The sequence below is a fragment of the Polistes canadensis genome, unplaced genomic scaffold (assembly GCF_001313835.1).
Source record: "Polistes canadensis isolate GaletaPanama2010 unplaced genomic scaffold, ASM131383v1 scaffold_345, whole genome shotgun sequence".
Taxonomy (NCBI): Eukaryota; Metazoa; Arthropoda; class Insecta; order Hymenoptera; family Vespidae; genus Polistes; species Polistes canadensis.
Genome location: NW_014569892.1, coordinates 67,967 through 92,602, shown reverse-complemented (window position 1 = coordinate 92,602; position 24,636 = coordinate 67,967). Strand labels below are relative to the sequence as shown.

At 30.6% G+C, this 24,636-nt stretch overlaps 1 protein-coding gene across 5 annotated transcripts in view; it reads right to left on the bottom strand.

Annotated features, from left to right (window-relative positions):
- The window catches only part of LOC106791811 (voltage-dependent L-type calcium channel subunit beta-2), an 88,413-nt gene that overhangs the window by 34,894 nt on the left and 28,883 nt on the right, over window positions 1-24,636 (bottom strand). For 3 of the 5 annotated variants that reach the window (XM_014757750.1, XM_014757749.1, XM_014757748.1), the window contains exon 2: window positions 19,740-19,829. The exons of the other annotated variants lie outside the window; for them this stretch is intronic. In XM_014757750.1, coding sequence (XP_014613236.1) covers window positions 19,740-19,829 — 90 coding nt within the window. The remainder of the gene's footprint in view (window positions 1-19,739; window positions 19,830-24,636) is intronic. 5 annotated transcript variants of the gene reach the window in all.

Genomic DNA, 24,636 nt, shown 5'->3' with positions numbered 1-24,636 from the left:
CCTTATTTAGTTTTTAAATATCGTTTTAACATTTCAAATAAAACACTTTCAATACATTTTTATCGTTGCACTTGTAAACTGTTTGGAATACTATTTCGTAATTGATTTTTTTACATTTTGATTAAAGTTAATGCAACGAAAACAAAAAAAACAAAAAAATAATATATAATTTTATTCGATTATATTAATATTGATATTTAAAAATTAAATAGAATAATAGTTATACTTGATCATAATTATTAATCAATTCATAATGATTTTAGTATGCAGTATACTATGTATGCGTGTGAGTTTATACATACACAGTACATAGAACAAAATTAAATGAATTTGCTAGATTGAAAAGAACATGTTTGTCCGGTTATCATTATGCGCAATCTAATTACCACTCAATGATTTCATGGAACGCTGTCCTGAAGCCCAATTGACGAAGATGTCGTCCCCATACAACGACAACGACAACGATTGCCGATTCACCGACGAATTAAACGTTCGCGACGTTGTGTGTCCGTTCGTCGAAACATTTACATACTTAATGCCAAGGACATAAGAAGTGAATTATGTTCAGAAATGTGGGCAACGCCCACAGATACAAACCTACACACCACTAACCCATGATTTCTTACACATGTATATATATATACATATATATATATATATATAGTTGTTTTAATTTTTATTTCTTTTTTTTCTGTTCATTTACCAAACCTCGCGCGTATCCTTGCAATTTGTGTTGTTTCTTCTTCTTGTTTTTTTTTTTTATATTTTATTATTACAGGAAAATTATTGGATAAGATTTTTGTTGTTTTAAAATAATATAAAATTGTGTCGTGATAATTTTTCCATACGCAAGCTTTTTACATTTATTTTTTTATTTTATTTTGATCGATTATTATTATTATTATTGGTTAAAATTGTTTATCGATAAATTAACACGATTTTTGTATACGTATATATATATAAATATATGCACGTTAAAAATTATTAAGCGTTAACGATTGGTTTGTTCATTTTGCACGTTTTTATTCGTTTAATTACGTTAAATATTAAAACGTATTTATTTATTTATTATAATCGTACTTTTATACAAAATAATTGATATATATTTATAAAAAAAAAATTTACGATGAAGAAATAAGAATAAGCATAATTAATGTAAATTAGAATGTAACAGATAAATTGACACGGTTGAGGAATTAAAATCAGTCATCGAACGAGAAACCAACTAATATTTCAAATATACGAGTGACCAATAATTTTTCTAGTTTCTAGCAACGTTATCGTTTCTTTCTTTTTTTTTTTTTTCTTTATCTTTTTTTCTCTCTAAGGAAAGTCGTTTTGACAGATAAAAATAAAATATTTAACCGTGTTTCCTTTTCATTGGCGTTACATTGGATTGGGCCATTCAATCTTTTATGTTTTTCACGTTCTTGCAATTAATTTTGTATGTAAAATATAAAGAAGGCGAACCCCTAACATCCCCCCAACCCCCGTCCCACACCCTACTCCCATCCCTTCACTTCACTTATTTTCTATTTATATTGAAAGTTAAAGTTTAAATGATTTTACGTTCGATATATCAAACGTTCCAAATCAAACGTTTATAATTAACTTTATCTATTTTTATGTATACGACACACACACACACACACACATTGTCTCTCTTTTAAGATTTTTTTATATTTATATTATTTATAAATAAAACGAAAGTTTATTGTTTCATTTATTATTTTCTCTTATTAATATAATAAGAATATTATTTATAAAAAAATCTCGTAGGATTTGTAAGACAATTTAATATATATATATATATATGTAAGATCTATTTAAAAAAATTTATATATGTAATATATTGTATATATAAATAATACAAAGATGTTAGATTATTTATATAAAAACTATTTTCTTAGAAAATTTATTCATAGGGAAATAAAATTCGTGTTAGTTATTGAAGAAATTTATTTTTATTTTTTTTTTATCCCATCGACTCGATCGGAAAATTATTATAAATATTAATAAAACAACAAAGAGTGATTATTTAAAAAAATAAAATATTCTTAATAATAAGATAATCGTAGGATTTCTGATGCAATATCAAAATAACTATGTTTTAAATATCTGTCGAGAGATAAATATAATATCTCTCTTCCGTCAATCATTTTATTATAATTAATAATAAAATAGAAATAGAACACGAAGTATTGTGTTAGAGAAAACAAAAATAATGTGATATTCTTTCGAGTTATTTATATAAAAAAAAAAAAGAATAAAAAACATAGGATTTGTGACGAAATTTCAAAACTCCATTCTATATTTAGAAATCTGTCGGTAAAGAAGATTCCTTTTATCAATCAATTCCATTATAATTAAATGGAAATAGAAAAGAAAGGATTTGTTCAACAGAAAACACAAATAAAAGAAAACATAAAAGAAAAATAAAAGAAATAAATAGAAACAGATATTCCATCGAGTTATTTATAAGAAATCGTGGGAGTAACTCGAACGAAACGCGAAACGAACAAGAACCAGTTATCCTTTCAACACAAAATCACTTAGCCTTTCTCTAAATAATGCAATTAAGTGAATCTACTTAAAAAAAATAAGATAGAATGAAAGACAAACAGGAGAAAAATATATAGGAAAGATAAAAAAAAAGTACAAAAAAAGAATTATCGAATGAAAAGTTTTATCAACGAATAATAAGAAGAAAAAGAAGATGAGGATGAAGAATAATAAAAAAAAAATCCCTAGGCTTAAAAAGACTGGTTGGTTCCATTTCCGAAAAATTACTCGTGAATCCTTCTTGCTGATTTACCAAATAGCAGCTTGTTAAATGCGCAAAAAGGGGAATCAAATATGTGGATAAGAAACTAACCTAAAAGGTATTAAACCGGTAAAGTAACAACGCCTAATGTTGCATTGCTAAACTATTTCTCTGATAATTAGTGGTAAACGTTTTTCAGACAACAATTCGACACCTTGTTATTTGTCTTTTAAATCATTATACCACGAACGATAACGATATCTATTTGCTATTATTTCTTTTAACTGGCCATTACTTCTTCTTCTCCGCCATCTTTTTTTTTTATTTCCATTTCAAACCTTCTCCCTATATTCCCCAAAAATTTATGCGAAATATCCTACTCCGACATTTTATTTTATTTTATTTTATTTCATTAAATATATTCAATACTTTTTGAAATATTAAATAAAAATTCGAAACATAACAAACTAAAGTACGCGAATATTAATCGTCAATTTTAAATCGAGGACACTTTTTATCCTTTTTTTTTTTTATTTCAATTTATATTATAATCGTTTTATAATAGTCGAAATTTAAATTGCCGACTCGATCGAAAATAAACCAATGAAATATTAACGATTTTAAATAAACGTACGCGCACGCACACACACACACACACACACGCGTATATATTTTTATAAAAGATATGACAAAAAATGTCGATATAAAATTAGGCATGAAATCGTAAGGATCATACACACAGAGACAGACAGACAGACAAACACACATACATACACTTAAATATAAAAGCCTGAACACACAAATTTACCCTATCCTTTATTTCTCTCTTTATATTTTATTTTATTTTATTTTATTTTATTTTATTTTAAAGGTACCGCTGGCCACACCTTGAAAACATTACCGGTTTAGAATATCTTCCACTATAACCAGATTTAAGAAAGATCGAAGAAAAACATTATACTACATTATCAGTAGTAGTAGTAGTAGTAGTAGTAGTGGTAGTGGTGGTAGGGGTAGGAGAGGGGGCGTCAGAAAAGGGGGACAAGATCGAATAGAACGCAAAACATTAAACTAAAAACAAAGGAAGGGGCCCACCCACGCGATTAGGTTGATATCTAACCTAAACGATCACAATTTTATCGAATTATTTCACTGCGTATTGTTTGTTAATTTAAAATTCGTTTATTTTTTGTTATCGTCTTATAGAAAAATTCGAAATAATAATAATAATAATTATTCATATATTTAACACCATCCGCGCGATTATCCTAGTTACCTTTTTTTTGTCTTTGTGTGGTTTGTTCGATAATTTGACAATCATATTTTACAAACTAAACGTGATCTGATCTCTTAAACGTCTAATTCAAATAATTATGACAAAAATGTGATCTCTGTTTTTTTTCTTCGTTGTTAACATACGTAAGAATATTAAGACACCCTGTATATAACTCAATAAAATATAGTATAATAAATTAATACGCGTATTACCAACTAAGCAGGTTTGAGAAATCGTTGGAGTTTCGATAAAAATATTTTACCTCGTAAGAAATTACCGCAGGGATTATCCCGTTACGTTACAGTCATTTTAATGAAACATAAACCGTGGATAGATTTCATGATATCGAGACATTAATTATTATACTAAGAAAGGAAAAAAAAAAAAAAAAAAAAAAAAAAAAAGAAATAAARAAAAAAAAAAAAAAAAGAACAGAAACCGAATAAATAATGTTACACGTACATACGTACGAAAGAACGAGTGTGATTTCATCATTTCTTTATCTTAAGAACTAAATTCATAAACGCGGATTTTAAATTTAATCATAATCATAATCATAATCATAATAAATCAAACGGTCGTTTTCACGTGTTATACTTTCATTTGTTTTTTTCCTTTTTTGTCCGTTTTCCCATTTTTTTAAAAACAAACGAAATAATTTTACCGCGTTAGGATCGTTTTAAATATAACAAAAAAAAAAAAAACAAAAATAAAAAAATCAAACATTTATATAATTTCAATCCCATACCATACCAATGCGAATTGGACGATGGTATCTCTTATAAAAAGTGAGAGGAAGAAAAGGGGAACAAGGCAAAGGAAGGAGAAGGGGGGGGGCCAAAGGGGGCCATGGGCAGGGGCAGGGAAGGGGCCGAGGGGAGGGATTTGAAAAGGTACGTCGAGTCCAGTCATCTTCACGATGTTGACCTTGATCTTGAGAGCGTGCTAGCGCGAGTTGTAAGGTGCAACACGAAAAGAGTTTCGCACGTTCACCGAAGCATTCTCTTTCTTTATTCCCCCCCCCTCCTCCCTCTTCCTCCAACTCTTCCCCCTCCCCTATTTCTCTCTTTCTTTCTTTGCCCCCCCCCACACCCTACACTCTACTAACACTCTTACGATCAAAAAGAATCTGATTAAAAATTGAACAACGAAATGTTTCTACGAAAACAATCAGATGCCCCCCCCCCGATGAATTTTATTGATATAATTGTTCCAATTTAAAATCAAGCATAATATCTAAATGAAAAATTATAGATTTTTTAAGCGTATTTAATAAGATTGATGTTAATCAGGAAGAATGAAAAAAAAAAGAAAAAAGGAAACATTAGTCGTTCTCGTTCTTCATAATCCCCCAAGCCCGGTAAGTCAAGTCACCCTAAAATCTTCAACCCCCTTCAAACGTACGCCCAATCACCTCCGTTTCCCTCATCCCCTCCCATCTGTTCTATTCGTCCTGTTTCTAACAGAGCAAGCAGCAAGCAGCAAGCAGCAGCAGCAGCAGCAGACATTCCAAAGAAGCAAAAATACTTAAAGGCACCGAACAAGTTTGGAGGCCAGGCCTAAGGTTAACTTAGCCCACAGAAAGAGACAGTGAGAGAGAGAGAGAGAGAGAGAGAAGAGGATGGGGGTGGAGTGAGGTGGAGTATGGGGTTGGGTATGGGGTATGGCCGTGGGGCCTTTTTGGTGATGTGTGTGTGTGTGTACCCGTGTGCGGGGGCCCCTTGGGCGTTGGTAAAGTAACGTTGTTAGTCTGTAGATGATAGGTGGGTTGGGGGGTTTAGGGGTTTGGGAGTGAAGAGTAGGATGGGGAAGAAGAGACCCGATGGTGATCTTCCAATTTTACTAGTGTTGGTGTCTGCTAGCGACTTTTATATATCTAGAGGTTTCTACGTATTTGTGTAAGTGTACTCAGGGGCCTCGATGTATCTCAGACATAGCGTTTTCGTTCTGTTCGCGGTGCGGTGCGGTATAATGGCAACGTGTTTTCGTCTAATGTACTTTTTGTGATGTCCTTGATGGAGGAGTCTGCGAATGCAGAACAGGCAGGCAGGCAGGCAGGCGGGCAGGGAAGTAGGGTGAGGGGGCCAGGGGGAGCAGGCAGGCAAGCAGGGCTGGCCCGGTGGGGCCCAGACCCAATGTATGCTAGACTGTGCGAGTGAGATGCACAAAAAGATCGAGAAAGAAAGAAAGAATGAAGTTGGGTGTACTGTTGTGTTTTCTTGGTTGTAGTGGTGGTGGTGGTGAAGGGGGGCAGGAGAAACGACTAAGTCTCCAGCACCTCAACCCACCTCAACTTTGGGCCTAGTCAAGGTCAGTGCGGCAGGTCCCACCTTATACTCCCCCTTCTACTTCTTCTTATTCTTATTCTTATTCTTAATGGTTCCTTTTTTCGTTTCGTTTCGTTTCGTTTCGTTTCGTTTCCCTTTCTTTTTATTTTTCTTCTTTTCTTCTTCGCCGCCATCACACCAACAAGTTTCCTTGCTGCATTATCGCGTCATACCAGACTCATTCTCTCTCTCTCTCTCTCTCTCTCTATCTTTCTTTCTTTCTTCATTCTACCTACTCATCTTTTTTTCTTTATTCTTGTATCTTCTTTCTTTCTTTCTTTCCTTGTATTTTATTTTTTTCGGGACGTTTTTTGTTTCGAAGGAGAAATTTTAATTAGTCGAGATTTATACTTTTTTACGATTTAGGATTATTTTACTAATGTAAATTATATAGAAGTAAATATTAGATATATATTTCTTTTGTATCTAACTAATGAATTATATATCATATATATTGAAAATTTTGTATTCATTAATAATATTAGAATTTAATAAAAAGATTATATTAATAATCAATGATTCATTAATTAATTGAAATTTTTATTCATTATTATAAAATATATTAACTTGAACATATTAGAATGGTGATTTAATGAAATATTTATAATTATTACGTTAAATATAATTTTTCTTGTGTAATATTATTTTTAAATGCATTTCTAATATAATAATATACGTAAGTTTATGCGTATATAGTCGTTTAGTATAGTTACAAGTATAGTAAATAGGTGTATGGTTTCAAAGAAATGAAAGAAACAGAAGCGGTGGACGTTGATGAATGAAGCTGATGAATCAGGCATCCTTCTTGAGTATTCTCGAAAGACCTTTCTTTACGATCAAGAGTGTCGAGATAAATAGCCTCTTTTTTCATTCCTCTTGATATCCTAAACTTTCGTAGTACTATCATACATGTAATACTAGATATATATATGTATATATATACATATATAATACATGCGTTGAATTACTATAATTTTCTATGCTAGATTCCAATTAAAATATTTCCATAAACGAGAGTGGATATATAAGAAAGAAACCTTTTTCTAACGAAAATGCATACCCTCATAAATAAATCATAAATTAAACATATTTCAATACTGATATTATTATAGTTGAACTGAAATACACACGAAAAATGATAATGAAATTGAATAATAAAATACAAGTTAGCGTAATTAACGCGTGTTTAATATTATATATATATATTTTTTATTTTCTTTTTTTTCAATTCGATTAAAAATTGTTCTACTATGATTAAATTATTATTCGTAGAAATAATATTCGACGTTGTGTTTTATTGCACCGAATTTATTTCTACATCTACATTACAAATGATTTGATCTTAATCTTAAATGGAAAGAATCATTGTTTATTTAACAAATAAAAAATAACCACGTTGGTAGTATAATCGATGCAATTTTAGAAATGGTTTTCTAATAAGAAAACTTGAAAAGAATGAAATAACGTAGAACCCAAATTGTCGAGTATAAATTTGCGTTATCTTGAAGGAAGATAAATTGCATTTCTTCTTTTTTTTTTTTAACAATTTAACAATAGAAACGAAAAATCACCAAAATAAGAATGATTTTAGTTGTATAAAAGAGAGAATGAATGATTTAGGTACGTAAGATGAAGAAAATCTAAGGAACAATGTGTTTTCGGTCACGGTTGGGGTATTATCCTAGGAGGATTAAATTGAAATACTCTTATAATAAAATGGGGAAAAGAGAAATCTGTGTAAAAGTAATGTGGTATTCGTAAAATATTCCTAAAGAAAAGATCAAACCACCCAAGAACGGCATTAGGATTATTAGAAATGTTTCTTAACACATTGTATCTCTCGTTGGTGCGTGCATGTCCATTCCATTGATGTTTCTTTAAATTCACTTTTTCGAATAGATTCTTCATCTTAACAATAAAAGAAACGGAAGTATCAAAATGACCTGTCGTTCATTTAGAAAATAAAATCTACACATGTAGTCAAATGTTTCATAGTTTAAAATCTTTTCATCTTTCATATATTTCTCCGACATCTCTTTTTTCTTTCTTCTTTTTTTTTTTTTATATTCATTCAACGAGTATCGAATTGTTCGTTATTTCCAACAAATGAACAATTTTGTTTACTATAATGTAAATTTTAAATGCAATAGTTTACCAAGTATAATAGTAAACATTTAACGTAATCTTATTCATGAGCATGAATGCATGTTTTATCATTAAGAACAATAAATTTTCATTTGCAAAATATCATTTTTATGCAATATTATATTTTTATAACGAAGAATATAATATAGTAGAATTTATTTCTATGGAAAAAAAAAAGGAAAATCTTTTGTGAAATATGAAATATTTAATATCCAATAAAGCGTTACCGTTCAAATGTATTTCCAAATAAATTTCATATGGATTGTGCTTTTTTATAGAAAACTTATAACATATATATAATAATATAAATTATTAATGTAAATTAATACCTATATGTATAATACAACCTATATGTATATTACAACCTATATGTATAATAATAATTAAATATAAATATATATATATAATGTAACTAAAAAAATGTGAACAATAATGACGCGATTAAAATATTAGAAATAATCTTATTTTGACTTTAGAAGCAATGAATTTAGTTTAGAAAGATTTCTATGGTAGATTGAATTCCAACGAATTGACTTTCAACTTCCTTTCTACGTACCTTCCACTTATTGATGTGTATTAGGTATATAAATGTATGTATGCGTGTGTATGTGTGTGTAGATATGCGTATACCTATGCCACGGTCAAAATGTGCTCACCCTACCATGTGGTTTAGAAAAAGAAAACGAAATAAAAAATGAAAGAAAGAGAGAGAGAGAAAGAGAATGAGGGTAAGGGAAAGGGAGAAGGGAGAAGGGAAAAGGGAAAAGGATGGTGCTGAAGTTACCGCAGTGCCACTGGCATCGAATTACTTGCCCCTCTTATATATTCCTTACGTTCTGAATTAGTTCTTGTTTCAATATTGTGCCAAATGCATTCTTTGTTACTTCGAATAATAATATTAATCAACATATTATTTCTTATTTTTTTTTAATTTACAATTAATATTGTTTTATTGTATCTATTTTTTTTTTTTTATATCTTTAAAAACTTTTGTTATATAAAATATTTACTGATATATGAGAAAAATGTTTGCAACATTAAACAAGACAATTGGTTTATTTTCGTAAAGTATTTAAAAATCCATTTGTATTATTTTTAATATTAAATTACTCATACAACGTCAAAATATATAATATAGACATTTTAATATTTAATATCAAAATATAAACAGAAGTACACTGATATATTTTTTTCTACATTTTTATTAACCACCTAGATACAAAATTATGAACAAATTATTTAATAATAATCTTATTGTTAATAACCGAAATAAAAACAGGATTATAAATTAACAAATATTTTCTATATTAGAAAATTTCAAGTAGAAAATATAAACTTAACGAAATAATTAATTTCAATGAAAAAAAAAAAAAAAAGAAATAACGTTAAAATTGTAATGCAAGTTCAGGTATGATTTTTCGGATTGTGGTTTTTCGGGGTGCGTGAGTACGCATTAAATTGGACGAATGCGTTGCGCATCTGCGTTTTAGCTCGTGCGTGCGTGCCTGCGTGCGTGATACAAAATAAACACCAAAAGTATATCAAAGACACGAAAATGTTGAAAGTAAAAGAAAGTAAAGAATGAAGGTAAGCAAGCAAGCAAGCAAGCAGGAAGGAAGGAATGAAGGAAGAAAGGTAAAAGGGATGGTGATTGAAGACTTTAACGACTGTAAAGGACGAACTTAGCGTGTTGTACGAGGAAGAGAAACGTTTGCATGCAGCTGCAGGTACCGAAAAACCCAATGCAACGGTTTCAATTGTCGGCAAACATGGCTGCCGCTGTTCTCGACTAGGTCTCATAGTCGTTATCCTTGAAAGACCCGTGTGCACCTTCTTATTTCATTTTGTTTTAACGCAGGATGCTCCTTCACAACGAAACAACTCACGCATGCACTCACGCACGCGCGCATGTCGTGAGTTAGAAGGATATAAAATCGAATAAAATAAATTCGAATTTATGATGGGAAGAAAAAATAGGATTTTTCTTTTTTTCTAATCGATTAATCAGTAAATATAATAATAAAAAAGAAATTCAATACAAGGAAATAATGAATGATATATTAAATTCATATATATAATTAATTGTAAATATAAGATACTTGCTAGATAATTATAGGTTATGTAGAAAATTGTGTGTTATTCTTTTAATTGTTGAATTTTGTATACATTTGAACGTCATAATTGTGTGTTTTATCTTGACATTTTTCGAGGTGGAAAATATTCTTTCAATTCGTTAAATTAATTTCATCGTAATTTTTAATATATTTTCTATTGCAATTCATAATTTTTTTATAGGTTAACTTTAGATCGATGTTCATTATATCGAATTATATCAAATATTATATATATATATATATATTTATAATCGAGAATTAATATATTATTATAGTATTAAAAAATATTTGTATTATTTATTCAGTATTTTCTCTCGTCCAAAATTATAATTCTTAATGATAAAGGTTCATAGGGAACTTGGACATAAAAAGAAATAGAACTTAATTTAACTAAGTTGTTACTAAGTATTATTAATTTAAATCTAGCCAAATTAATTTATTGAATTCTAAATAATTGTGCATAGTTTAATATAAAAAGTCAACCCTGACGATGAATTATTCGAAAATCGATATAATATATATTCCATACCTAATAATAATTGATCATTCGTAAACCACTTATAAATTACAATTGAAAACTAATCATATAATAACTTGCATTGGCGATGAAAAATACGAGATAAAAAATAAAAAAAAAAACCAACGAACCCTACAAAAATCAACCTGAATTTGAACATGCGAGGGAGGGGGGGTAGGATGGTGTATTGTGTTTTATACTTAAGGGTCGATAAGTCATCAAGAGAGGTAACTAATTTCAATCTTCCCGACAATGGCAGACATGAAAAATCGCGCATCATTTGCTGAACTTGAACAACCTACTCTCCACCCCATGTATCCCATAAACCCCCATCCCCTTACCCCCGATCCTCCTACCCTTCCATCTTCACTCTCACTCATTCACTCACTCACTCACTCACTCACTCACTTGAAAAAGAAGTTTCGAATCGAGCCGCGAGCCATATGTTTCCGAGCGAATGCGTTGAGAAGTCATCGAAGAAACGTGCTCATTATGAAAGAGAGAATGAGAGAAAGAGAAAGAGAGAGAGAGAGAGAGAGAGAAAGACCACCCAATGAGTACTCTTTTCGCGTGACTCAACGAAAATTCTGATCAAGATGGCTTCATTTACTTGTCTTTATCTTTATCTTTCTTCTCTTTTTATCACACAGGAGTTTATTTTTATTTTATTAAAATATTCTTTATTGTTTCGTTTCATCTTCTCGCACTTCAAATCGAATCGAAAGTTCTTGTATATTATGTTGAATAAATTGCATTTGATGTGTATTCGTAAATATTGCAGTAACGTATTTTTATGATCGATTACATTATTCAGATATTTTTTATACTGGTATGAATTTTAAACGTAAATGGTACTTTACTTATACGAACTTATCGTATATTTATTATTATGTATATATGGATTGGGTTAGTGTGTGTGTGTGTGTAAATTTTGTGAATTTTATTTCACAGAATAATAGTACATAAGAGTAATGGAACATATCATTCCATTAAATTTTATTTTTTTAATCATGTTAGCAAAAATTATTTATAATTCTTGTTGATAATTGATTGTATATTCTTCTATTAATATAAAAAAAAAATCACAATAATTGAATGAAATTTTACACACCGCGAATTGTTATAATCCATCAATTCGTAACAAGTAAATTGTATCAATTTTGTTTAATATCAAGGCAACGTAAAAGAAAATAAATTTCAAATTGTCGGAAAGGTTTTAATTAAAGTAAGTAAAAAAAAAGATAAGAGATAATTTTAATGTCAACGTATTAAAAACAAATGATAAAATAATAATATATATTAAATTCGTGATATATAATTAGAAAGGAATAAAATATATAAAGCTGAAGAGAAATGAAAACATGAATGATTTATTGGTTATAAACGAAATCGAAAAGTGAAAAATAGAAAAATGAAATTATGGTAAAAATATTTTTAAACACCCGCGAGAGGACAAAGAAAAATGATCGAAGAACTCCTAACCTCGAATTTTGAACGCGTCCATCGAGTTCTACACAACTATACCTGCACTCATATAATATGTTGCTTGAATAAAGATAGAAGATATTATGGCCGCTGTAAAGCACTAAAACAGGCATATAGTTTGAAAGAAGAAGAAGAAGAAGAAGAAGAAGAAGAAGAGGGCCCCGCGGCCTTCAACCATACGAGAGTAAGTGGGCATTAGCACTCGCATTGTAAATCCCAACCAAATTCGTCCACCTTTTTAATGGGGGAGGGGGATTAGAAAAACAAAAAACCGACAAAGAATAAAATATCGAATGGTTTGAACACCATTCGTATATATTATTATTAAAAATAAACTTGGAAAATATCTAAACTAATTAAATGAAGTATAATAAAAGCAATGAAATATTAATTTAAAATACAAATTGTGTAATAAATTATACTAATATTTCAAATATTGTTAAAGATCGTTAAATATTTTATTAGAAATCATATTTAATATTAAATAATATTAAATTTATATATATAGGCTGTTGGAACAAAATATCTATAATAATTAAATTATTTATTAAGTAAACACACAGAAGAAGAAGAAAAAACAAAATGTAATTTGTGTTCATTTTTCAAGATTCAACTTCACCAATCGTGCAGATTAATACTGCAAATGAAAATTGCAAAAGGACAACATTTCTTTGTAGATTTAATCTGTACCATCCGAACGTAAAAAATGATAAAATAAAAACAGAAAGTAAAAGTAAAAGTAAAAAATAATTAAAAAAAGATGACGTAAAAAAAAAAAAGAAAAAATTCTTCCTTAATGATTTCCTGCGAACTAAGAACCGTCGATAGTAATATATAAATTAAAAATAATAAAAAAAAAAGAAACAAAGTAATCTAACAGGTTGAAAGATTAAAACAAATTTGAAACGATCGGGTTAGTGGGAGTTATCTTTTCTTAAGAACATTCGCACCTAAGGCGAACGCTGTCATCCTTCGTCAGAAAAAAACAAAAAACAAAGAAAAAAAAAAAGGGTCATCGTTCTAGCCTTCGATCGAATGAATAATCGTGCAGTGTGTTGCTTTCGAAGTTACAAACCACACGGAACGAACTTATGAACGTAAAAAAAAGGGACAGACGGATTGGACAGACGAAACGGGGTTGATTTTTTTGTTTTAATCTTAAATCGATAAACGCGAAAAATCGAGAACGAGAGTTGAAGAAAGAAAATGAAGAAAGAAAATCGAAAAATAGTTGAATGTTGCTCGAAATAATTATAATGACAAAAAAAATGATATTTCGCGTATATTTATTTTTAAAATAATTATATTAATAAACATATGTATTTTTAGTATGGGACAAGGGTAGGGAAGTTCTTTTCTTTGTTTTAATTATTTCTTTTTCTAATCCGATCAAATTTATATTTCAAATAATTTATATATATATATATTCATTTGCAAATAAAGTATAACATAATTTTGCGAAGATTTATTAAATTCTTATAATACATCAAAAGAGAGAGAGAGAGAGAGAGAGAGAGAGAGACCTTTTGTAATAAACTGACCTGCCCGAACAAATTTTTGCCTACCATATGTGTAAAGAATTGAAAAAGAAAATTACAAATACGTGACTTCACTTGTATAATATTGAAGTTTCCTTTTTTTTTTTATTTCTTTTTTTTCTTCTCCAATATATACTAAGCAAAGCTATCCTACTGATTTTATACCTGAATAATAGAAAAAATTATATCTACGGAAAAGGTCAGACCCCATTTGGCTATCGTTTCTTTTCATTTTTTTTTTTGTACCCTCTGCCTTGTCTCCTTACGATCGAGAGTAAAAATCAGCACGGTAAAACATGCATAAAAGGAATAGAAATAGAATTTCACTTGTTACCCTCGTCTCTTTATTCTTGGTCCTTGGATTATTCACATTTTCGGAAATAAACGTCGTACAATTATCATCGGGAACGGAACGGTGTTTCATTCTCTTTTCTTATTCGTTTCCTCTGGAGTTTTCTCTTTTTCTTTTTATAGGACGAAAAAAAAAAAAGATAGAAAAACCCTTTTTCATACTCGTAAATCTAAAGAATTTATGAGACGTGACCAATCACTTCGGAAAATTTAACAAAATAATAAAATTAATGGTTTCTTTGACAAAGTGTCATTTATTTATGCGTACGCTTGTAAAATAAATTTATTTAATGATTTCCAATTAAATGTGGATCGTGTAATAAATTATCTTAAGAAAAACAAAACGTCCATTTATCAGTAAAAATGTAAAAAAAAAAAATAAAGAAAATTTTACCCTATATAAAATTTAAACATTTGTTAAATAATTGTAACAATACGAATTGACCTCGGGTAGGATAAAAGGGGTTATAAAGAGAAAAAAAAAAATACATCTCTGAGAAATAAAATTACCATGAATCGTAGAAAACACAAAAAAAAAGAAAGATGTCGAAACCTATAATTTCATCTGCACCGAAATGAAAATGAAAATGAAAGAAATTCGTGATTATTATTCTCATGATTTTTGGGGGAATAAATTTGATGTTGAAAATTAGTAAGCAATCATGAAGAAATAATGGATAATATCTATCGATCTAAGAAACTAGTATTGAACGAAGCATATAATTTGATAGGAATAATATTCGGAAAGAAAGAAAGAAAGGTGTGGTGTCGAAAAACGTTCGATTTTCTCTATCCATAGTTACATACATCCTTCATTGTCTCTCTCACTCTCTCTTTCTCTCTCATTCTTTCTCACTCAGATCAAAGTACAAGCTTCTTATAGGCAAGAGTTTCACGAAAAACAGGTTCCAAAAGAATGTCGACCGAAAGTAAGTGACTATTAACGTTGGAACAGGCGTATATAAAAATTTATCATCCCTGGTTTAATGGCCGCCAATGGAAAGAAACGAAAATTTACTTCCACAACTTCTTCTTCTTCTTTTTCTTTTCTTTCGATGATAAAAATAAAAGAAAAGAAAACAAAAATACATGGCAACGAGAATGAAACAAACAAAAACGCGAAGTTATAATAATAATAATAATAATAATAAGATAAAAATAGAGAAGGAAAAAAAAGAACAAGTTCTCCATCTCGTCTTGAATAAATAAAGAAAAAAAGTAAAGAAATCCAGTTGGGTTTTTTTGAAATCCTTGTTGCTAATCCTTGCGAGGAATATATTATTTAATAAAATAAAAAATATATATATATATATATTACACGTAGGTGGACAAGCGTAATGCGTAGGAAGTTGTACAAGCATCGAAATGGTGCAAGGAATGGTATGGGGCCCAATGGGGTGGTAATCCTTGGTACAAGTTAACTTCAACCTAGATGACCCGTTTCTGCTATTTCAGCCCTTCTATTCGTGTATAGAAAGAGCGAGAGAGAGAGAGAGAGAGCAAAAGGAAGTAATAATTCAAGGAATGGTACCGAAACAATGAAAAATAATCAAACTTTTCAAACATAACCTCAATATTTTGGATAATTCTTCGGTCGAATGATATTACAATGAATAATTTTCAAATGAAATCTATCGCATCTCGTTCTATTATCATCCCTCTATCTCTCTCTCTCTCTCTTTTTTTCGGTTTATTACTCTGACCTACATGCGACAAAATTTAGCGCATGAATTGACAGATCGCTTTTGTGTCAATTATTTACACGTCGATTGAAATACATTATATCAAAGTTATTAATATTTAACGTGTATTCTATCTATCTATCTATCTCTCTCTCTCTCTCATTTTTTTCTTTTATGTTTATAATACATTTATGATGCATAAAAGAATGCACTCTCCCAAGTGCAACACTTTGGTAGAATATTTTTTTGTTTAAATATAAAACGTTTTAGATAAAGTTACACGAGTACGTAAGTTATTTACTTTTTTTTCTATATAAATAAATTAATTATTCATTTGAATAATCTGACCAATTAAAAAGTCATGCATATATAATATAACATTATTTTCAATCAAACACCATTAACAATGCATAAAATGAAGTACTCACTCAAATGTAATATTCAATATAACCTATAAAAGTATGTTTATTCAGGAATAAAATATATTCGTAAACAAATATTTATTTGAAATCAACACAATAAAATAGTCATACGTGTATAACATTACTTTCAATCAAATACAACTGGTTAACAATACATCAAATGAAGTATTCTCTCAAATATAATATACAATATAACCTATAAAACTATGTGTATTACCGAATAAAACATATATATATATGTAAACAAATATTAATTTAAAAATCAAAAACAATATTATACTCGACGCGTATGCRATAGAAGACACTTCATTAAAAATATTTCATTTAAAAATGTTAATATTTATTATTTTTAAATCAAATATATATATATAYAATATTATACACGGTGTACATGAAATAGGAAACAGTTTAAAGGATTTATCTGCCGTCTAATAACGTAGCCCACAGTGTTTGTTAGTTTTAAACGAGGACACGGTCTATAACTACGACATGTCTTCTATCATAATTCTCTCTCTCTCTCTCTCTAAGTAAAAACACAATCGATCGATGCTAGGTAAGAACAGTTTAAACGCCTTCGCACGTTAAATTTATCGTTGATAAAGCGAAGAAAGCAATTAGCGGGATCCAACGTGTGTCGTAAGAAGTGAAGGGAAGAATAAAAGGGACGAGACAGTAGAAGGGAAACAGTGGGAGAGTGGTAGGGTGGGATGTTGGGGTGGGTTGGTGGTTTGTTGGTGGGTGGGGTGTTTAAGGAAGGAAGAACAGGAAGAAACGAAGAAGAAGAATAAGAATAAAAGGTAGGTGAAAAAAGGGAGGAAGATGCAGGAAAGAAAAGGACAATGTTATGTGGAACGCAGCATCCAAGCCAAGCCAAGCCAAGCCAAGCTAAGCCAAGCCAAGCCAAGCCAAGCTAAGCCAAGCCAAGCCAAGCCAAGCTAAGCCAAGCCAAGAGAGGGGAGAAGGGCGTTCGATAAATCAAGATTCCAAGTTTCTACACCAGTGGGGCAGCAGGTCAGTGCTGCTGTAAGAATCCTTCTCGCTGCAAGGATAAAGAAATCTTTTCCTTCTCTTACCAACCACCCACCCCCCATAACACCCACCCACCGCCTTTTTACTTTTTTCAGTTTTTTTCAGTTTCTTTTTTAGGAAGAATCTTTTTGTTCCTTTATATATATATATATAAATGAGAATAAAAATTGTAGACCGTAATAATAAGTGATCTTTGACTTTTGTTTAATAATGAATGAATTAATATCGATTGGTATAATGGTTTTTTAATGTTTTTAATCAGTCAGATATATATATAAATGATATTGGAATTGATAGATTATTTCAATACTGTTTTTGTTCTTGACGACTATCGAAAATTTGCTAGCTGCGAGATTTTGAATTTTATGGAACATGTGACTGTAGTGTAAGGATTCTTGGGGTTTAGGAACAAACGAATTGGGATAGGTCATCTCAATGGGGCGGCGGGTGAGGGTTGGTAGGGGAAATCCCTTTTCTTATGGTTTTATTCTAAAGAGTCGATCTCTCTCTTTACAAATCCGAATAATACTTTTCATTAAATCCCAAAACCTTTTCGCAATTCTACTTTATATTGTTTCTTTTCTGCTTTGTTCTTTTTTTTTTTATAAAATATTTTACATTTTCGTAGCTTTGATACTTTGTATACGTAGTGTGTGGTAGTGTACCACCGACCGGTTGAAGAAAACTGTTCTATCTGTTATACAACTCGTTTTTGACCATTCGATTCACTGCGTAAACGCATGCGCAAAGCATACCTAAAGTGCAACAACGAAAATGCAGCTGTCTTTTCGTCCCGTACGCCTGCTGCGTTTTTCATCTCACGCTACCTTCTTTTATACTCCCTCTCTCTTCTCTTACTCCACCATTTTTTTTCTCTTTTTTTTTCTTCTAAAATATCGTCGGTTCTTTATCTCAATTCCTTTTTTTTTTTCTTTTTTTTTTCTTGTTCCTTCCATTCCCCTCTCCCACTTGATTTCACGCTTCCTTTTTTATCTCTTTTCGATCATTGGATTATTTTTCTTTCAATTGGTTATAATACAATTTGATTTTTTCAAATTAATTTAATTGTTTCGAATGAAAAATTTGAATCGACGATATTTTTGTAACTCGCTTAGATAATTTTTCTTGTTTATAATATCACCGATTAAATTCGTATTGAGGTTATGTCATCGAAGAAAAATCGAGCGAGACGAAAAAGATGGTTGATAAAAAAAAAAATTGTTGCAACAAACAAATCGATGGGAAATTTATTTATTTTCTCACGAAAAAAAAAAAAAGCGTGTTCGACGTATTAATTCGTCGATTATATTTATTTGTCGTAACAAAATAAGATAAATTTCAAATCAAATTTATAAGCGTAACGTAACAAAAAAAACAAAATGGAGACGGGCGTATTTATGTAAAAATCTGGGAAAAAAAAAGAATGCGAAGAAAAGAATGATGGTTGCAGTTATAAAAAGAGGGATAGTTGTTAGTCGGAATATAACGCGTTGGTGAAATTTACACTTGAAAGGTGCAAATGAACGTTTTCTTTTTCGGTTCGTTTAGAGGTTAGGTACGGGCTCGTTAGCGCCATTGTCGTATTCGTCCACTTGTCTATTTTGTTTTTCCTTTTCTTGTCCCAATAGAATCAAGGCGTGCATTATTATATAACAATCTCATTTCCTCTCTCTCTCTCTCTTTCTTATTTTTATAAATTTTGTATTTTTAATTCTTTTTCCTAGGTGCAGCAAATGCGAGTGTTGGTAGTTAGAACATTTATTTTTTTAAATGAAAACAAATAAATAATAAAAGATAAAGATTAGAAAGCGAAGTAATAGTAATAGTAGTATTAGAAGAAGAAGAAGATTATGTGAGTGAAAGTTTTAAGCAGCGTTCGTTTAAGAAACAAACAAACAAACGAACGAATGATGCAGTGCGAATAATAATGAATGAATGCACTTCGCATACATACATATACATATATATATATATATATAAAATCGTACAATTGAATTAATGAAGAAAAAAGCTCAAAGCGTATCAGCTTAATTAGCGAAAAATTGTAGCAGAATGTTGCATCATCGAGTAAGTAAATGAAATTACTTACGACGATCACCGATCTCGATGGTACACCCAGATTCACTAATTGCAGATCGGCTCGACCCTCCTGCAACGTGGCCCTTGCGAAAGATCTTTCCTGAAACCCGATGAAAACTCTTTATTCCGTTTATTGAGTTTTCATCGTTACCAGTACCAATTCAACAACAATCATTAATTTATACAATTAATCGAAATTTGTATCTTAATCAAATTCATCATCGAAATATATCCTTTGGATAAAACAATCTTCAAAATGAAATCCTATTAACTCTTCTTTGCGTATTTTAAATAAAAGGGATGATTAGGACGATTTGAAAAAAGGTTTAGGATCTGACAAAAAAAAATAAAAACAACGTAGAGATTAAATTGTTCAATAAAAAAAAACAAAACAAAAGAAAAGAAAAATTAAATATATATCAAAATAAAATGATTAATATTGAAATAATAATTGCAGAACACTTTTAAATATGAAATAATTCTAAGTATGGTCCTGCAGTATTTAAGGGCTACGCTATTAGTCATTTAGAAACCAAAAAAAAAGAAACTAAGGAAAAAGAAAAAGAGCAAGGAAAAGAAATGATCGAAGAAATGGATGAAAGTAGAGATATAAAAAAAACGAAAAAAAAAGTATGGTACTTTTAGATAGGGAACGTACTTGTAAAGAGACAACCATCGAGGTACTAATGATCCAAACCTCTCACTCCCACTCTCCCCTTCCCCAACCCTCTCTCTCTCTCTTTTTCTTTCTCATTGGTGAGTTACATCAACAGTGGCCAGTGTCTTGTAAGTTGCTAAGTGAAAATACGCGTAGATCCTTCGAAGATACAAGAGAGATCCTCTTCTTCCCTTATTTCTATTCCGAAGATAGAAAAAAAAAAGAAAAGAAATAGACGATAAAGGAAAAAAAAATGTAAAATAGAAGTAGTAGAAGTAGAAGTAGAAATAAGAAATAAGAAAACGTGGATAGAAAAAAATAAAAAAAGAGGATACGTTAAACGGCTAAAGGAATAATCCTGCGAGTGAGAGAGAAAAGGGAATGAGTGAGTGAGTGAGTCCTGCGTGCCCTTCCTACATTTTCTTTTTATTTCTCTCTGAATTTTTATGTTTTCCTTTCTTTTTTTCTTCTTCTTTCTCTCTCTCTTTGTACCAGCCCAACCTTCTAACTACTTCTACATGATCATGCTCACTCACACACACACATATATATATATATTTGGAATCACGTATAAACGTCTACTCGAAAACTTGACTTTGAAATGTGTATGTATATGTATATGTGTGTGTGTGTGTGAGTACGCCGTGGCTAATCCTAATGCCAGGTTTCTGAGACGCCGCACGGCCTATTGGACAAAGGACCCATGACGACGCCTAACTCAAGGGATACACCATCGGTCCGCTATTTATTTATTTCTATCCAACGCCAACTACTATCTCACTCCAACTACAACTTTGTACCACCCCTCCATCCTTCCCACCCTACCCCACCCCGTCACTGCACCCCACTGCCGCCGTTTCCCTTGCCCTTACTCTTCTTCTTCTTCTTCTTCTTCTTCTTCTTCTTCTTCCCAGACCCTTCTTCTTCTTCGTCTCGATACTTCTACCGTCCGGTTCCTCGTACCTTTTTTTTTTCTTTTTCCTTCAAAGATATTACGCTTACGCATCCCTCTCACCGAGGGTTTTATTTATTTACCCATTGGCGTAACTATTTCATTTTTTTTTTCCTTTTCAGATTATAGGGGAGCTATTTTTTGTTTCGTTTTTTTATCTTTTCTTTCGTGGGATATTATATATTATATATAAAGATTTTTGTTGGGGTATTGCGAGAGTCTTAGGATTATTGTTGGAAAAATAATGATTGTATTAGTAGTTCGTCTAATATTTAGGTTACTCGTAATCGATAAGTTTCGTTTGGTCGACATTTTTTTCTTTGAGGTTAGGTTTTTGGATAATCAATTATTGTTGTATGAAAAATGCGAGAACTATTGATTATTCGAATAAAATAACGATCGTATAGTTGTTCTTATTTTGTAGATAATTTTTATATAAATCATAATCAATCCCTTTTCCATTTTCCGATGAAACTTTTCTTTGAGGTTAGGTTTGCAACAATATTATCAATTCAGTATTTTCTCCCGTCCAAAATTATAATTCTTGATGGTAAAGATTCATAGGGAACTTGGACATGAAAAGAAGTAAAACTTAATTAAATTAAATTAAATTAATTAAATTAAATTAAGTTCTAAAAGTAAATTAATTAAACTAATTATATTAAATTAAGTTCTACTTCTTTTCATGTCCAAGTTTCCTATGAACCTTTACCATCAAATATTATCAATATTATTTTTAATTTTGTCAAATGAAATTTATGGGATAAATAAAGTAATCATATATGAAAATGTGTTTTTTTTTATTAATTTAATATTTAATAGAAATACATTTTTTTTCAAAATGTCATTCGATTATCATGAATATTAATAATTGATATTAGATGTGAGAAAATTAGGATAAAAAATAATTGAAATTAAACTAAAATATAATATTGTAGCTATCATACATATATCTCATCCACCCACCCATCTATCCATCCATCCATCCATCCATCCATCCATCTAGTCATCTTCTTTCTTGAATCTCACCTATTCCCCCACTCCATCCCTTAACTTTCGTGCTTTTATTTTCTCGAAGTCTTCAAAATTTGCCAAGTCATCGTTCTGAATCGTTATCCCGGAGGTCCTGTTCTTTTCTTTCTCTCTCTCTCCCCTCCCCTCCCCTCCCCCCCCTCTCTTTCTCTCTCTTTGAAAGGATATGCTTCGTTGATTTCATCATTTTTTTTTTTATTCTCCACTCTCTTTTTAACTTTAACTCTCATACACAAGTCATAGTTATTACGAGGGTACATTGGTTAGATGCACCGAATATGATTCAAAGTAACATTAATAAATTTTTATTAACACAAAATTGTATCGAAATCAAAATATTATATCAATGTAAAAATTATCGATCATCCTGAAAAAGTTTATCTCAAAATTGCATCTAATTCTGATCGATCATTCGAATAAAATGAACAACAAATGAAAACGAAATGAAAACGAAACTTGCAACGTTAAAAAAAGGAAAGATCATTGGAAATATTTAAAAAAAAAAAATCATTAGAATCAATGTAAAAATTATCGATCATGCCCGAAAAAGTTTGTCTCAAAATTGCACCTAATTCTGATCGATCATTCGAATAAAATGAACAACAAATGAAAACGAAATGAAAACGAAACTTGCAACGTTAAAAAAGGAAAGATCATTGGAAATATTTAAAAAAAAAAAATCATTAGAATCAATGTAAAAATTATCGATCATGCCCGAAAAAGTTTGTCTCAAAATTGCACCTAATTCTGATCGATCATTCGAATAAAATGAACAACAAATGAAAACGAAATGAAAACGAAACTTGCAACGTTAAAAAAAGGAAAGATCATTGGAAATATTTAAAAAAAAAAAAAGAAAAAAATCATTAGAAGAGAAAAAACACGTAGTTTGAGTTATGCATAAAAATTACGAAGAAACGTTATCCCCCTAAGGGAAAAAAAAAAAAAACAACAAAAAAAATCCCCGACGTATATTACAATATAAGAAAAAGGTGGGAGGAAGTGAGAGGGTAAAAGAGAATAAAAAAAAAAAAGGAAAAAAAGAAAGGTATAAAGAGAACACGGTTACCATTAAATTTCTTTTCGGACGACGACGAGAAGGAGAAGGAATACGAAAGAGGGGGGTCATAGAAGAAAAAAAAAAAGAAATAAAGCAAGAGAGAGAGAGAGAGAGAGAAATAAAAAGAAACAAGTAAAAAGCAAGAGCGCAGGCATATTTATCTATCTTAACCGATCTCCATGTATTCTATCGGGTATTTCTATCTCCATTCCATTTCGGTGGAAGTTTTTAAGGGCTTGCTTTCCGCGTTAGTGGTCAGAATTTTCCAGACAAGCATTACCCGCCGGTATTCGGTGGGTTAGGGAGGGTGTTAGCAGTCTCGTACCGACACATTCGATCTATAGTCGTTATAAATGAGCGAGATGGGAGGAGTTAAGAAGAAGAAGAAGAAGAAAAAAATAAAAATGTACCATAGGAAAAAAAAAGAGTGAGATGGAAAACGAGCGAGCGAGCATGCGAGCAAGCGAACAAGAAAGGAAAGGAAAAGAAAAAAATCAAACGAAATAAAGAAATGGAAGGATGAAAGAATGAGAGGAGAGGGTAAAAACTGGTAAGAGCGAGTGAGCGAGTACAGGAACATGGTAGAAAAGTGGGGATAGTCATGGAGAGGGTTGTGGTGGGGCAGAGGGATGGAGAGGGGGTTAAGCAAGTGAGAATATATACCTGCTGGTGGATATTAAAGCGATCATACCCTCGTCACTTTTGGTCCCAACGATCGTCCTTTCTCACTAATACGTGCACACATGTGTGTATGTGTGTGTGTGTGTGTGTGTGCTGCGAGCGCATGCATACTTTTATTCCATCTCTTCTGCTACTTTCTATTTCTTTCTTTCTTACTGTCTTTCTTGTATAAACTTTCGTTTATTTTCTATTCTTCTGGTTACCATCCAACGCCACCATCAACGTTCTCCAAACCCCACCACCACTACCACCATCATCATCATCATCATCGTATTCTACAAGTTAAATATATATACGAATGTGTAGGATCCTGCACGCACTACAGCAAAGTCAAATTTTGTAGCTTCACCCTTTGAATATTATCGGCGAGAATAGAATTTGGTTTTTTTTTTTTTTTTTTTTTTTTTTTTTTTTTTTTTTTTTTTTTTTTTCTTTCCTTTTTTCAGCTAAAAATACAATGATACCTGATTATTCGGGGGTATATTTTTCAGAGGGTTGCATTGGAGTAAGGGATTTAAATCAAT